The sequence below is a fragment of the Maylandia zebra genome, linkage group LG15 (genome assembly GCF_041146795.1).
Source record: "Maylandia zebra isolate NMK-2024a linkage group LG15, Mzebra_GT3a, whole genome shotgun sequence".
In the NCBI taxonomy this organism is placed as follows: domain Eukaryota; kingdom Metazoa; phylum Chordata; class Actinopteri; order Cichliformes; family Cichlidae; genus Maylandia; species Maylandia zebra.
Window position 1 is genome coordinate 12832020 of NC_135181.1, and position 14419 is coordinate 12846438.

At 40.7% G+C, this 14419-nt stretch overlaps 2 protein-coding genes across 3 annotated transcripts in view; one reads left to right on the plus strand and one right to left on the minus strand.

Annotated features, from left to right (window-relative positions):
* Positions 1 to 3104: 3104 nt before the first annotated feature.
* On the minus strand, positions 3105 to 8316 carry cep57l1 (centrosomal protein 57, like 1). 2 transcript variants are annotated; one of them, XM_004568808.2, is made up of 11 exons: positions 8039 to 8316; positions 6515 to 6686; positions 6190 to 6369; positions 5957 to 6078; positions 5697 to 5810; positions 5515 to 5592; positions 5249 to 5338; positions 5083 to 5154; positions 4746 to 5005; positions 4466 to 4610; positions 3105 to 3655 (listed from the first exon to the last, which is right to left on the minus strand). In XM_004568808.2, exons 1-11 carry the CDS (start codon positions 8057 to 8059, stop codon positions 3449 to 3451), a joined length of 1461 nt encoding a protein of 486 aa, XP_004568865.1. In that variant the 5' UTR covers positions 8060 to 8316; the 3' UTR covers positions 3105 to 3448. The 2 variants fall into 2 exon arrangements, with proteins under 2 accessions (XP_004568865.1, XP_004568866.1); XM_004568809.5 differs by lacking the exon at positions 8039 to 8316 and adding an exon at positions 7367 to 7999.
* A 1781-nt stretch (positions 8317 to 10097) lies between these two features.
* The window catches only part of sesn1 (sestrin 1), a 71776-nt gene continuing 67454 nt past the window's right edge, over positions 10098 to 14419 (plus strand). Inside the window, exons 1-2 of the mRNA XM_012923996.4 lie at positions 10098 to 10179; positions 11431 to 11750. Of these exons, the coding sequence (XP_012779450.2) occupies positions 11472 to 11750 (279 nt within the window). The 5' untranslated portion in view covers positions 10098 to 10179; positions 11431 to 11471. The remainder of the gene's footprint in view (positions 10180 to 11430; positions 11751 to 14419) is intronic.

The following is a 14419-nucleotide window of genomic DNA, read 5'->3' on the forward strand; positions in this document are numbered from 1 at the left end:
ATCCACCCTGCCCAATCCCTGCTCTCAATTTTCATTTCCTTGTGTATCAGGGGCTCATGACCTACTGTGAGGCTGATGGGTCATAAAGTGATTATATGGATAAGAAAGCAAAAACAAAATGTGCATAAAGTTCATTCTTTCACTTCTTCAAGACACTAAAAACCTCTTCAGTGAAGCAGCTCAAGGTCAACCCTTAAAAAGTTAGTTAGAAAATCACTGTGGACTGTATACAGACAGGAGAAGCAGACTCCAGTGGAGCCATTATCCACAAATCGTTAGCTTCATAGCATAAGTGCCTAAGTCATTGACTTAGTCAAATGACTTAGGCAATTATGCTATGAAGCTAACGAAATGGAGAAAATTTAAAACAGTGGTGAACCTTCTCAAGAGTGATCGGTCTACCAAAATTAGTCCAAGACCGCATCACTGACTCATCCAAGGAAGTCAGAAAAGAACCCAGAAGAACATCTAAAGAATTGCAGACCTCATTTGCGCAGTTCTAACATTATTCATTATTCAACAGTATGAAACTGACTGGCAAACATGGCATCCATGGGAGAGCCCAAGTAGAAAACCACTGCTGACCAAAAAGAACACAAAGGGTCATGTGACATTTGCCAAAAAAACAGATGATCCTCAATTGATTTGGGACAAATGCTGAAGCTTTTGAAAGGTTTGAGTCCCGTTACATCTGCATAAAACTAACACAGCATTTCTTAAAAAGAGCATCATAGCACCAGTCTAATATGGTGGTGGTAGTGTGATGGTCTGGCTGCTGTGCTGCTTCAGGACGACTTGCTGCCATTGATGGAACCATGATTCTGCTCTCTACCAGAAAATCCTGAAGGATGATGTTCAACTATGAGTTCATGCCCTGAAGTTCAGCTACACTTGGGTTCTGCAGCAAGACAATGATCCAAAACACACCAGCAAGTCCACCACTGAATGGCTTAAGAAAAACAAAATGAAGACTTTGGCCTAGTCCAGTTCAGATGCTGTTGCATGACCTTAAAAGGGCAGTTAGTGCTTGAAAACCCTTCAGTGTGGCTTAATTAAATGAAACAATCCTGCAAAGAGGAGTGATGTAAAAGACTCATTTCTAGTTATTATAACTGTTTGATTGCAGTCCTTGTTGCCAAGAGTGGCACCAGTTATTAGGTTTAGGGGCAATAACATTTTCTTTAATAATTTTTACACAGCCAAGTAGGTTTGGACCATTTTTCTTTCTTTAATAAATGAAATCATCATTTAAAAACTGCACTTTGTATTCACCCAGGCTGTCTTTGTTTAACATTAAAACTAGTTTGATCTGAAAATTAAAGCTGTGAAAAACATGCAAAAAAAAAAAAAAATTTCCATAGACCTGTGTGTAATTAGTTTTACACTCTTGCAGCTCACTGTCACACTGTCTTTGAACGTATATACAACACAAAGCTGAGGTAACCTTTCTCAAAGTCTCCAAAAATAACCCAGTATGTCATAAAGTATAAAGACTGACTAACACTTGCTTAATGACTGTGTTAACTATTTTTATCATTTCTAACATTGACTGTTTGTGTTTCACAAGCAGCTACAAACCTTTGAAAAAGCAGCAGGTACAAAGTGTACTGTATGTCACGTACCATAACCTGTGAATAAAAACCAATGTTTCACACCACCACCCACCAGGGCGCACAGTTTCTCGGGTCATAGGAAAGTTTTGCTTATGTGGTAAAAACCGAAGCTCTGAAGACAATCAGTGAGCATGTGCACACTCAAGACTCACGGTCCGATGGTCTACGCTCTCGAAGAAGCTGTGTGTTTATTTTTGTCGAGCAGATTGTTATTTTTCCAGCGGCCCTGGCAGAGAGGCTGTTCCACAGCCAACGCGATAATGGTTTTGGTCAGTTAAAAGCAAAATCAGCAGCCCTATACTTACTCTTTTCAGGGGCAAACACTGTGTTGCTCTATCAGGAACATCTCTGGGCCTTTTACTAGAACGTGGAAAATCCCCCCACACACTGGGAGATACTACTTTTGGATTTTTCCTCTCTAAAATTTTAAGAAAATACTGCAGTTGGAGCAACTGCTAATCAGACAAAGAAGGGTTGTGTAGTCACAAGGTATCAAAGTTGCAGGGTCAGGAGAGTGGGTGGAGCTGCTGCATAAGTGGACATGGGTTGGGTCTCTAGCTAACCTGATTGTTGTGTCCAGTCATGCTGTGTAATCTAATATGGGAGGACAGAGAAACAATGCATTAGGTGTAGTCTCTCCTCTCTTGCAAACACGAGCTCAGTGCATTGTTTAACCATGCAGTGAACTCTGCAGCATGCCAAGAATACCAAGACCGAGCAATGTTAGTGACATAATGAAATGAATGCAGTAATAAACAAAAGCAGGTATCTCTTGAAAAAAAAAAGTCTTGAAAATGTGCTCATTTCAGATCCATGTGACTGCATAAAAAATAATTTCCCCCAGGGATCAATAAAGTATTCTGATTCTGATTCTGATTACACATCTAAAGTTACTTTAGAGTAGATCAGAACTTCTATTCGTGTATTAAACTTGATGACAGAATAGCAAAAAATGTTGACTAAGGCCCGATAACGAGGAGATAAGTTGAGGAATGTTATGAGGCAGCTTCACATGTGGTTATTTTCCCCATTATAAGTGGCTGACTCAAATAAACAGCACATGTGTGTGTGCAAAAGGCATGCAGCAAATTTGCCATGTCATCTGACCAGCAAGCACTGGAGAACAGAGCTGTTTCAGCTGTGCAAAGGAAAAAAAAAAAAACAGTGTGTGGCAACAAAAAAATGGGTTTCTCCTACATGCATACAACTAAAAACCCACATCCGTTTGATCTGTGGTCAGGGCTCCATTTATTCAGCTGTTCGACCTGCTGCTGTTCGGGGTGCATTTGATCCCTCTCGATTATACGCAGTGGGGAGACTGGTGCTGCCAGCAACATTACAAAGTTAGAGTTCATTTATCCATCCAATAGCACGACTTGCCAAAGGTGAAAAGCTTCTGATTTAAATATAGAACAGGCTCCGCAGTGCCATCTAGTGGTTGTACATAAACAGTGACAAACATAAATGTGGAAGAAAAATAAACCTGCAATGTGTAGAAACAATAGCCTTTATTAAAAATAAACAACTATGATTACATAAAAGTTATTTAATCCAGCTCATTAGCTCCTTATGGCACATGACTCATTAACATTACTTTTAAATTGGGTTAAGATCATGGTTCACAAACTACACCCTATGAAGGACAGTGTATGTGCAATACTTTATTTAATAAGCACTGTGTAGAATGCCTTATTTCCTCTCCAATTTGTTACTAAAAATGTCCAGAGGTCGTCTGAAGAGCAGAGAAAAAACAAACAAACAAACAAACAAAAAACCCCACACATCATCCAGCTGTAACATCCAGGTCTGCACGCCGAAGGTCTCACTGAGAAAAATCACGTTTCCCAGGAGAGGTCGTCCTGTTTGAGGCTGTTTCTGAACTTCTGTGTCTCTCTGAGAAGCTGCAGGTTTTTTTGAGTAGTCCTATCTGTCCTTCCCTTCTTTTCAGTCTTAACGGGAGAAGGAGCAGGTGGCTTGATCCCACTCAGCCTTTTGGCTGTGTGCTCCTCAGGAGATGATCGGCACTGGGCCAGTTTTTGGATCTGTGGAGGGAGCAGAAAACATCACACATTTGGATCTGTTCAGCACAATTATACACTGCAATAAGCTGCTATTACAAGTCGATCCATCCTCTGTTGAAAACGACAGGATTGTTTTTGACCATTTGTTTATAAGTAGACTTTAATTTATTCAAGCATACATTTCTCTTCTGTTTATTAAAATGTCAGAAATAACAGGAGAAGTGTGTAAATTCTTCAGTGAGGTAATACCAGCTCCACTTAACGACATGCAGCTAAAAAACTGCTTTAAATACATAAAAATACTTTTCTAAAAATATCAAATTAATTTGTTTGAAAATCTCAAAATAATCTTATCACTATTTTTAAGTGGATCTAATGCACTTTTTTTTTATTTTTATTACTGGACTCTGCTTCAACTTTTGGCTCTTACTCTCACAAGCAGTGACCACAGAGGATGGATGCGCATATTTGATTTGGCAAAGATTTTTACCCTGGATGCCTTTCCCAAATGCAACTTCCCAGAAATCTGTCTCCCCTCCTGGTTTTGAACCAGACATCTTTTGCATGTAACGTGCACATGTTAACCACTACACCATGGAAGAACTGACTTTTACAGACATGGAATTCATTATTTGAAATTTTGCTTGATATAGGCATTCACCATTGACAATTGGTGGGCTGTCAATGGTGAATGCTTACTGCTGTTTTAAAGCACTTTAAAAGATGATTAGATGATTATTTTCAATGCATCAGATCCAGTTTCTCATTGTGTTACCGAAAATTGTTACAAATCTATCCCCTTTAAGTTGTACCAACTTATAGGTCACATACCATCCTCTGGTGTTTGCGGAGCTTGGTGATCTGAGATCCTTTATCCTCCATCCTGGTGACCAGCAGCTCCAATTCTCTCTGGAGGTCCTGCCTCTGCTCCGGATTTTGAGCTCCATCGATCTGACGCACCAACTCCTGATGCTCACTGACAAAGGTGACAAATATAAAACGACTTTAATAAAAGGTTCACTAATATGTCCAAAAAACTCTGAATAAAGAACTTAAATTATGTTAAATACGCCTTCATTCCTAATGCAGCTCACTGGTTGGCACTACTCACAAGCTCATCTGTCCCAGCTCGTCCTGCAGAGCCAGGAGCAGGTCGGCAAGTGAGCTTAGCGATGGGTCGACGGGCAGCCTGTTAGGCTTCTCTGATGAATCAGAGGAAGATGAAGAAAAGTCCTTTTGGAGGTTTTTCTTCACTCCGCAGCCAGACCTGTGGTGTGCACTCACTCGCTGGCACAGCTGTGGCTGGTGGTGCTTCATCATGTGAAGGATACTTTGCACGTTGGCATGAACCGAATGGCTTGGGCTCGTCGACTAGAGACGGGAATGAAAAGAATCAAAGTAAGAACAAACAACAAAAAAAGAAGTGCAGAAAATTATAAGTGACTTACTGTTCCTGCAACAAAGGGCATTTTCTTGTGCATCGGGCTCTTTGGTAGCAGTTCGGCAGGTTTAGAGGTTTTCTGAGGAAGAAGACAGCTCTCATCACCTCTACATCCAAAGAAATCTCCTTAAATAAATGCCTAAAATTAATTTTTATATCGGTCAGAAAAGTACCCTTATGCTCTTTTTTGTTTTCTTCTTTGGCTTTGTCTCTTCAGAAGTTGGCAGAGATGGTCGAAGGCTGACATCAAACTCTCGTTGCAGCTGCAGTAGTAACAGCAAATCAATGCTTCTTAAGAGTATTTAGTCAAATTTGCCAATCAGCAGCTTTATTGTTGAATATGTGCTGAAAGTTGTGGCGTGGGCAATTTAAAAAAAAGTTGTGTCTCTAGTTAGCATTTACTTGTTTCTTAACAAGTGCAATCCAAAAACTGACTAACCTCCTCCGCCTTCTCCTGCACGAGTTTACGCTCGTGCTCTTCTTTCAGCAGTTTCTGCTCCAGGATGGAAAGCTTCATCTGAAAATTTATCACAGCGACACACCCTGAAATAATGAACTTTTGGCGATAAGCATTCTGACTAATGAATTAGAGATAAGCAGCATTGGGAAACCTTAGGTTACCTCTGCCAGAGTTTGGGTTCTGCTCAGTTTGAGACACTCTGACTCGAGTTTTTCCAGCTTCTCTCGCTGAATTTGGCTGTTTGAGCTGCTCTTTTGCTCGCTCTGCAGAGAAGCCTTGAGGGGAGTAAAAGTGGCAGGGGGAATATGTGGTTTTTTATGTTACTTACATCCAGAAATGTGAGAAACAAATAGGTGATGATCATGCTTATAGCTGGGATCTACTTTCAAATGACTTTTTGATTCGTAGTATTCTGAGCTACCTGATTTTCCATTAGAGCGCTCCTCTCCTTTTTGGCATTTTCAACCATTTTCCTCATGTAGTCCAGCTGCTTCTCGAGAACCTTACAGCGAGCTTCTGCAGACTGCAGTTTTGAGTCCAGTTCTGTCATTATAAAGCAGAGAACAAACTAATCAATCAGTTAAATGGAGTTGCCAGATCATAGTGACCCACAGTACCCTGTTTCCTTGTTGCTTTCTATTCTTTGTCGCTTACCTCTCCTGGCAGAGTTATCCGTCCCAGGCAGGCTGGCTGCTGTCTGACTGTACAATGTTGTAACTTGTGGATGCTTTTGAGCATCATGGGAAAACTGCTGGTAGCTCTTCTCTGCTTGCGTCCTTTCCAGCTCCAGCCGCCTAATTTTCTCCTGAAGGGTCTTCAGTGCATCAACCACGGCTGATGAAGAGTAAACAACAATACAAAGACATACTAGGTAACTGTAAAAGAAAGCAGTCTGCCCCCTCCCCCCTCAAAAAACTAAACAAAAACAAAAACTTCCACTGTAAGAGACAAATAGCTCATGATAATGAATGCGTCATACCTTTGCTATCAATATTTGGTCTCCTCTGGGAAACTGAGCTGCTGGCCATGTGTGTGCCCATGCTGATAGAAGAGTGTGCATGGGGCTCCGGCTCTCGTGAAGGTTTCACTATCCTGTCTGGTGGCTGGTAGTAGCTTCCAATGTAACTGTTCTTGGAAGGTGAGTCTAAAATCTATACACAACAAGAGGAGGTTGTTTTGGAAACAAATGAATATTTTCATTATCAATAAAATGCCAAGTTTGTAAAATTATAGACAAAAAATGTAAGTGTATACGAGTCAGATTTTTAACAATTTTGAACCTTGAGAATAAATTTGAAATGCAGAGACTAAAATCAGCTCCTGATTACCGCACTGTGAAAAAAGAGAAATAATTTTCTTCTTACTAAAACTGGTTTGGATGTGCAGTTTGCAGAAATATTGCAATTTTGCAACAGTGTGCTAATGGTAATAGTTTCATTTTAAATTACAACATTATTCCTAAAGTGCACAGCTCAAAAACAGGGAATACATGATCAACATAGTATAACACAAAGTTAGTTACACTTCACACTTCAGGGAAATTAATCTGTTTGATTAGGAAGGATAAACCATTGCTTTGCTACAAATGAAAGTGACAACAGGTGACTGCCTTCAACATCATAGGTTAAGACTTGACTTCATTCTAAAAATGAGTATTATAGATTATTATAGAGACGAGTTGCTATCCCAAGCGGAGAAGTTCAAGTATCCTGAGGTCTTGTTAAGACTGATTGATGCAGTGTCTGCATCACCGGTCCATTGTGGTAAAGTGAGAGCTGAACATAAAAACAAAGCTATTGATTTACCAGTCAATCTACATCCCCACCCTTACCTATGGTCACGAGCTCTGGATAGTGACCAAAAGATCAGGAGGTACTCAGAATAGAGCCTCATCCACATCGAAATGAGACAGCTTAGGTGGTTCAGAATGCCTTCTGGGAGAGGTTTTCCACGCATGTCCTACTGAAAGTTAAAAGGATGCCCTGGGGGACATCTCTCAGCTGCCTTGGGAATATCTCGGTGCTCTCAGGCCTAGATGAGCTGATGAGGAGATGTGGGCTCATCTGCTTAGGCTGCTGCGCCCACGACCCCGTTCCCCCTTCACCATGAACCGTCTCTGTGGTTTTTCGCTTTTCCTCATCCATATATTTCTTTAGTAAACAGTAAATACTGATAAAAACTTTCTGTTTTCGGTGCAATTTCCATGCACTTGCCACACAAAGTAAACAGTAACCGAATCAACAAGCGTTAATCGATTACGCAACTGTACCCCAGTACAGCCAGCTTTCTGCAACAAGGAGGCCGTTTGTAGTCCTAAAAGCTCCACAACAGCAAACATAATGTATTTACAAACACCACCCACTGCATGGACCATTGGCTCCTTTAGGTAGATACCCGTAAAACAAACCAAAAAGATGGTTAAGTGGCAACTTGGCGAAAGTAAACAAGACAGCGCTAACGCGTTAGCCACACCTGCTGCTAACGGCTGATTTACGGACGTTACCTGATCGTGGTACGTCTCCATTTTGCCCTACAGCAAATGATGAGTGCTTCCAAACTAATCATGCGTCTGTCTTTAACGATCCGAGGCTACTTTTATAAGTTAAAATGACTTGTAAGACACCGGCTAACTGACTCCAGCTGTCCTGTCACCAAGAGACAGTCCGGGCTTTTTAAATTTCCCTCCTCTTTGCCACCCTCCACACTGTGGTTCCGCCTGCGCACTCTTAGTTCCTCCCTCCCCACCAGACTTTTCTCTGCTGGTTAAGAAATATATTATATTTCCATATCTTTTGCTAATTAAATACTATAAGGGTAAAAGGAAACTTAAGCTTGTCCTTATACTCATTCTTTACTCCAACATTCTAATTTACTTCACTGTTATTTCAGTTATTCTTTTTGGGTTTCAGTAGACTGGCATAACTACTTTGAGCTGTATATGACAATTTTCGAATTTTTAAAAATCCGATTATGACACACATATACGTGTCACTTAATTTTCTTTGTGGAACAGTTTCCAGTATTTTCAGCAAACTCAATAAAGACTGTGACCTTTTGGTGATAAGTATGGCATTAGACAGGCTCACCTTCTATAGACTAAAATAAAATTATCCTTTAAATCTTATTTTTCTTGCTGTTCCCTTTAGGGGTTGCCACAGCAAATTATCTGCCTCCACCTCATCCTATCTCTACCATCGTCTGTCATGCCAACCACCACACCATGAACGTTGACTGTGGTATTCCCAATGAAAATCTTGGCATCTTCAACTCTGCCATTCAAGAGGTCTCTCTACCATCTTTTAAACCTCCCCTTTCACTCTTGCTGCTATCTTTCTGTCACAAATCTCCCCAGACACTTGTTTCCACCCACTTCACCCTGCCTGCCCTCTCTTCTTTACCTCTCTGCTGGGGTGGATTGATGGGATTTCTGGGTATGTGCAAAGGGCCCATGTACAGTTAGGGGCCTATCCAAGATGCAGATGTTAGTTGTCAGAGAGGAAGGACAACAACAGGAATATTATACTTACATACAAACATAGTATAAAAGATGAACAAGCTCTAGGTGCTACATTTTCCATTTAATATAAGGTACCCTAGAGTGTTTAATGATGTTGTATTGTGATAGTTGCTTTTCATTGTTTTGTTAAGGTACCATGCTCTCCATTTCGAACTATTCTGTGTACACGTATGCACATACAATGATTCTGAACTTCTTTTTAGATGCAAGGTATTTAATCAATTAACTCTGCAAGGATGCACAACAGGCAACTGGTAAGATGTAGGTGGACTTTTCAGTTATCTAATGTGTGGCCTTTCACTCACTTCATCTAAGTCCCCAGGTCAGTATGGCTGGAATGCATGCTGCACTGACCACTGCATAGCCACACACAGCCTCCAAAATACCAACACAATCAGTAGGCTGGAGTATGTACACGATAAACTGATTTGTGTCTGCTTGTTGACTTTTTTGTTTCCCCAGGTTGTGGTGAGTTAATACAATGTCGTTAGCACTGTAAGTCAATCACACTGTCAACATTTGCACATGCAAATACTCTCTTGCAGCAATAAGCAGCATGTGTGACAGTCCTCCTGCATTACTATTTTTTTCTCATTTGCAACAAACACTTTTTTTTTTTTAGTTTTACCATACTTGAACTGAGGTGCATGGCACTTCTTATGTTGAGATTGATATTTTAATGGTATGGGCTGCATCAGTGTGCAGATTTTTATTAAAGTTAAGAAAATCAAATGGAAACATACAACATATCCACCTCTTTATGTCTTTCTGCTTGTCTGTTATTTCTGATAAACAAGTGAAAGGGGGGCTGCTGCTGCTGAATAAGTGGATGATGGGAGATGTAGTTGCTAAGCGCTACAGTCAAATAGAGAACCTAGGCGGATAAAGAATACAATCCCCATAAACGCTTCCCCCACGAGCACAGGAAACCGCCCACCAACCAATCATCTTCCAGAACCTCCCCGAATGAGTTCGGCTTGGGCTGATTGGCTAATTTGCCCTGCCAATCAAACTTTTACCCTGAAGTTGTTACCTCCTCTTGTTTCTACGCTGGAACCAGCGTTACTGGACAGTGCGGAGGCAAGTCGTCCTGTAACAGGAGAGAGACACCAAAGAATGTGGATAAAGTGAGTGTTTTAGAATGACACTGTTTGGTTTTCAGTCTCAGTGAAAGGTTCGTGTGTGGGAATTTTTTTAAAGAGCGGCGGTGGGTGCTTTAGTGCCGTCTTTGTTAACGGGCAGCTTGAAAGCCCTGGCACGAAGAAAAGAGAGATAAACAAGCAGAGAGATTGAATGGATTTCACTGACACGCCGCGTATTCTTCCTATTATATGCCAAGTTAATATCAAAGTTAAAAGCCGTTAAACCGTAAACCGGTGTTAGTATTTGCAAAATCAAATGCTGTGGCAGTGAATCTAATTGCTCTGACTGTGTTCAAATCCTGTTTTGTTGTTTTGAAAGTTGCTAACAAAGATTAGTAGAATCGTGTGGATTTAAATCACGGATGCAGCTATTGCTTTTTAAATCTGTTTAAAACATGTGGTTAAACCTCATTATATTAGATTTTCTGCAAATCTGAGCAGTATATCTTCAGAGAACTATTTGGCTATATGCTGAAATACATGGTGTGATGATATGCTTTAGATGTGTAGTTGATTTATGCACCATTTTGAGAAGTTTATTTAATGTTTAATCTTAAACTGGGGTTTAAAGACAACAGGAAGGAAGTGCAGTGATATTTAGAGGTGTTAGTGACCAGTGTTTTGTGCCAACTCAACTTTGCAGTTGCTAAATGTTCAACGATGAAGTGCTAAAGAGATTAATAATTTATAATTAATATTTATATGTAATTTTTTTTCTTGTCAAAAAGGGAAACAGATATCAGCAAAAACATAATAAACAGTGGCACCATCTCTTCTCCACAGTGTTACATTACACACTGGTACAGTACTGACATAAAGTTTCACACCCTTTCTTAGGGCAGTAATGTGGTATAAGAATGGAAGTATGGAAGATGTACTTCTATTGCTCTTCCCTGGTGCTGAGAGAGACATTTTTGTTTTCCCTGGTAGAGCAGGGGACCCATGAACCGAGGGCCATAGTCCTTACAACAGTGGCTTCAGTTTGATGCTGTGTGTCACTCACCCTCTCTCTCTTTCCCTACTCCCCCCCCCTGCCAAAAGCCAAAAGTCCATTAGCTGTAATATCCAAATTATGGCAAATGAATTCATGAGATATAGGGTGATATATCTGTGTCTTTTATAAGTGGTTCATGTTATTAGTTGGAGTCAAATTTCTCTGATGCTACATCTAAAAGCATAATGCACTTGCATTAACAAAAAGGTGATGCAAGCCTTTCCTGTCCTGTTTATTCGTAGCCTTTTGTGAGACAGCACAAACGGTAGGCCCGCATAAACTGATGGAGGTGCAGGACCAGGAGTCTGTGGGGAGATGGGACAGGCTGGGGAGCCGGGATCCCAGCTCCAGAGCTGATGCGATAGAGAACATCTGCCAGGAGGTCATGCGGAAAGTGGAAACCATTGGGCCCATACCGCCGGTGGCCCCTCTGTCCCTGGCTTCAGGGAGTCCTCCAGGCAACAATCTGAATGATATCCTGGCCCATGTCCTTATGCTCTCCAGACGGTGTCCCTTTGAAGATGTCAGGGAGCGTTGCTCTCAGCTTCTGCGAAACATCCAGGTAAGAGAGTCGCGGTTTTATGATGGGGAACTGTGTTGCATTACGCTGCACCCGACTGTGATATGTCCTCTAGAGCCAGTGTTTATTGTATTGATCTGCAGCCATCTCCCTCTCTTCACCTCTTCATAAGCATTGCAAACACTGTGGTTTAGTAAAAAGCTCAGTGTGACCGCTGCATGGTTTGTCAAAGGGATTACAGTCAGTCACACAATGATACACAAAAATATAGCTGTCCTAACCTTTCAACACGCTGCCAATCATTTTTACGGTGAGATTTAAACTAAACAGATAATCACTGGTTGATTAAGATTTGTCTTTAGCATTAAAGCTAGACATAAGATTTAAGTTTTTTTTATTGCAGAATTTGAAAACAAATTTCTTTGGCTCATGGCTTACACACACTGAGATCTTCCAATAAAAATATTGACACTGCACATACTGTATGTGGGCTTTCTCAGAGAGTTAAGACGTATTTACTGAAAATAAGTAATGCTCTCCATTATTAACAAAACACAGTGTGACACAGCATTTTTGTTTTCACTTTGGCTTTTTTTTTCTTTTTCTTTTCAAGTCCGTTAAGTCTGCCTGTGTTGATTTTTAAATAAATATCCTGGTCATTGTTGTGTAGCAGGTGGCAGTGAATTGAGAAAAAAAATATTATATTGAAGCTGTCAGACTTGGACATGGATACATGGTACTCAGTGAATCCTGAAAACAAAAATCTGTGGGAGAAATGCGCAATGGTGGATGGTGGGGGGGGTCCTTAAAGTTAACAGGAGAAATATAGATAAAATTAAATAAGATTTATTAGACACACAGTTGGGAAATTTACATGTGGTATATGGTAGCAAAAGGGATAGAGTGGGAATAAAATAAATTGATGCAGCCATTAAAAAAACTTGAAACAGTAGAAGAAAAATGTACACAGTACAAGGTAGAAAGAAATTTAATCTAAATATAAGTGAACAGATAGTTTCAGATGCCTACTAAGAGCAAAATGATTTAACGAGTATGACTGAAAACTATTTCACATTGAAATACATCAAATACAAAGAACATTTACTGACTGAGCATTAGAATGGGGAATAAAAGTGATTTAAGTGACTTTGATCGAGGCCCAGGCTGGCCTGAGTATTTCAGGAACTTATGATGGACTGGGATTTTTTTATTTATTTATTTTTTTCCACACAATAATCCCTGAGGTTTAAAGACAATGGTCTTAAAAAGAGAGAATATCGAGTGTGAGGCACTTCTCTCAGAGCTCAGAGGAGAATTGCCAGAATGCTTTTAGCTGATAGGAAGGGAACAACTGAAGTAATCACTTGTTATAACCAAGGTGTGGAGCAGCAGAAGAGCAGACAAGTTTGCATTACTGTTTGCTAATAGGAGGAAAATGTGGTTACAATTACCACACGGGCTCATCAAAATTGGATGATAGAAGATTGGAAAAAGTTTGCCTCGTTTTATGAGTGTCCATTTCCGTTCCAACATTTGGATGGCCGGGTCCGAATTTAGCATAGACGACATGAAAGAATGGATCCATCCTGTCTTGTATCAATGGTTCATGCTGGTGGTGGTGTGATAGAGTTGGGGATACATTCTTGGCACAGTTTAGTCCCAACTGAATATCCTTTAAACACCACAGCTTACCTGAACATTGTTTTTGACCATGTCCATCTCTTTATGACTACAGTATACCCATCTTCTGATGGCTGGTTCCAGCAGGATAACACGCCATGTCAAGTCATCTCAGACTGGTTTCTTGGACATGACAATGAGTTCGCTGTACTCTAATGGCTTCCACAATTCTAGGGGGATGTGCTAGAACAAGAGATTCGCATCATGGATGTGCAGCCAGAAAATCTGCAGCAATTGTGTGATGCAATCGTGTCAACATTGGGCAGAATCTCTGAGGAACGTTTCCAGCACTTTGTTGAATTTATGCAGAATTTATGTAGTTCTGAAGGCAAAAGGAGGTCCAGTCCAGTACTTTTTAGGTGTACTTAATAAAAAAGTTGGTGACTGTATCTGTAATACATGTATATTTATAATAAATATTGTGCTGGGTTTATTTTGTTTTGCCACTATTAGCTATAGAGAATGAAATATTACACTTATCCTGGGTCTACCCTTGTGTTTGCTGTGGCCTGTTCCACTTAATGAGTCCTGTAATAACAAACAAACACTAACCCCAGTAGCTTTGGATGGCCTGACATGTTGTTATTCTGAGGAAATGGGGTGTTTGGCCATGGCTTTAGTTCCTGTTTGTGCGGAAGTGTTTTTTGAAGATGGAGGCGAGGGACAGGCAGAGATGAGAACGGGAGAAAGCTGCTTTGCGGGTTTAGCTGTCTACCACGGTACGCGCCGTCTGGTATTTCTGAATTATGCTAAGCTGCATTTGGGCACAGCTTGCCAAAGGTTGCATTTATGAGCCCACAGTTAGCTGATGTAGCTCTGGTCCCATGGTGGGAGATCCCTCCTGACACACACACACACACACACACACACACACACACACACACACACACACACACACACACACACACCTTTCTCACATTGTCAGGGTTGGAGGGGCTAAAGGGAGGGGTGCTCTGGCTCAGACAGCCTTTAATTCCAGCAGATCCGCTGATTAAAGACAAAATCTTTGAAAGCACAGACAGTCTTTTCCT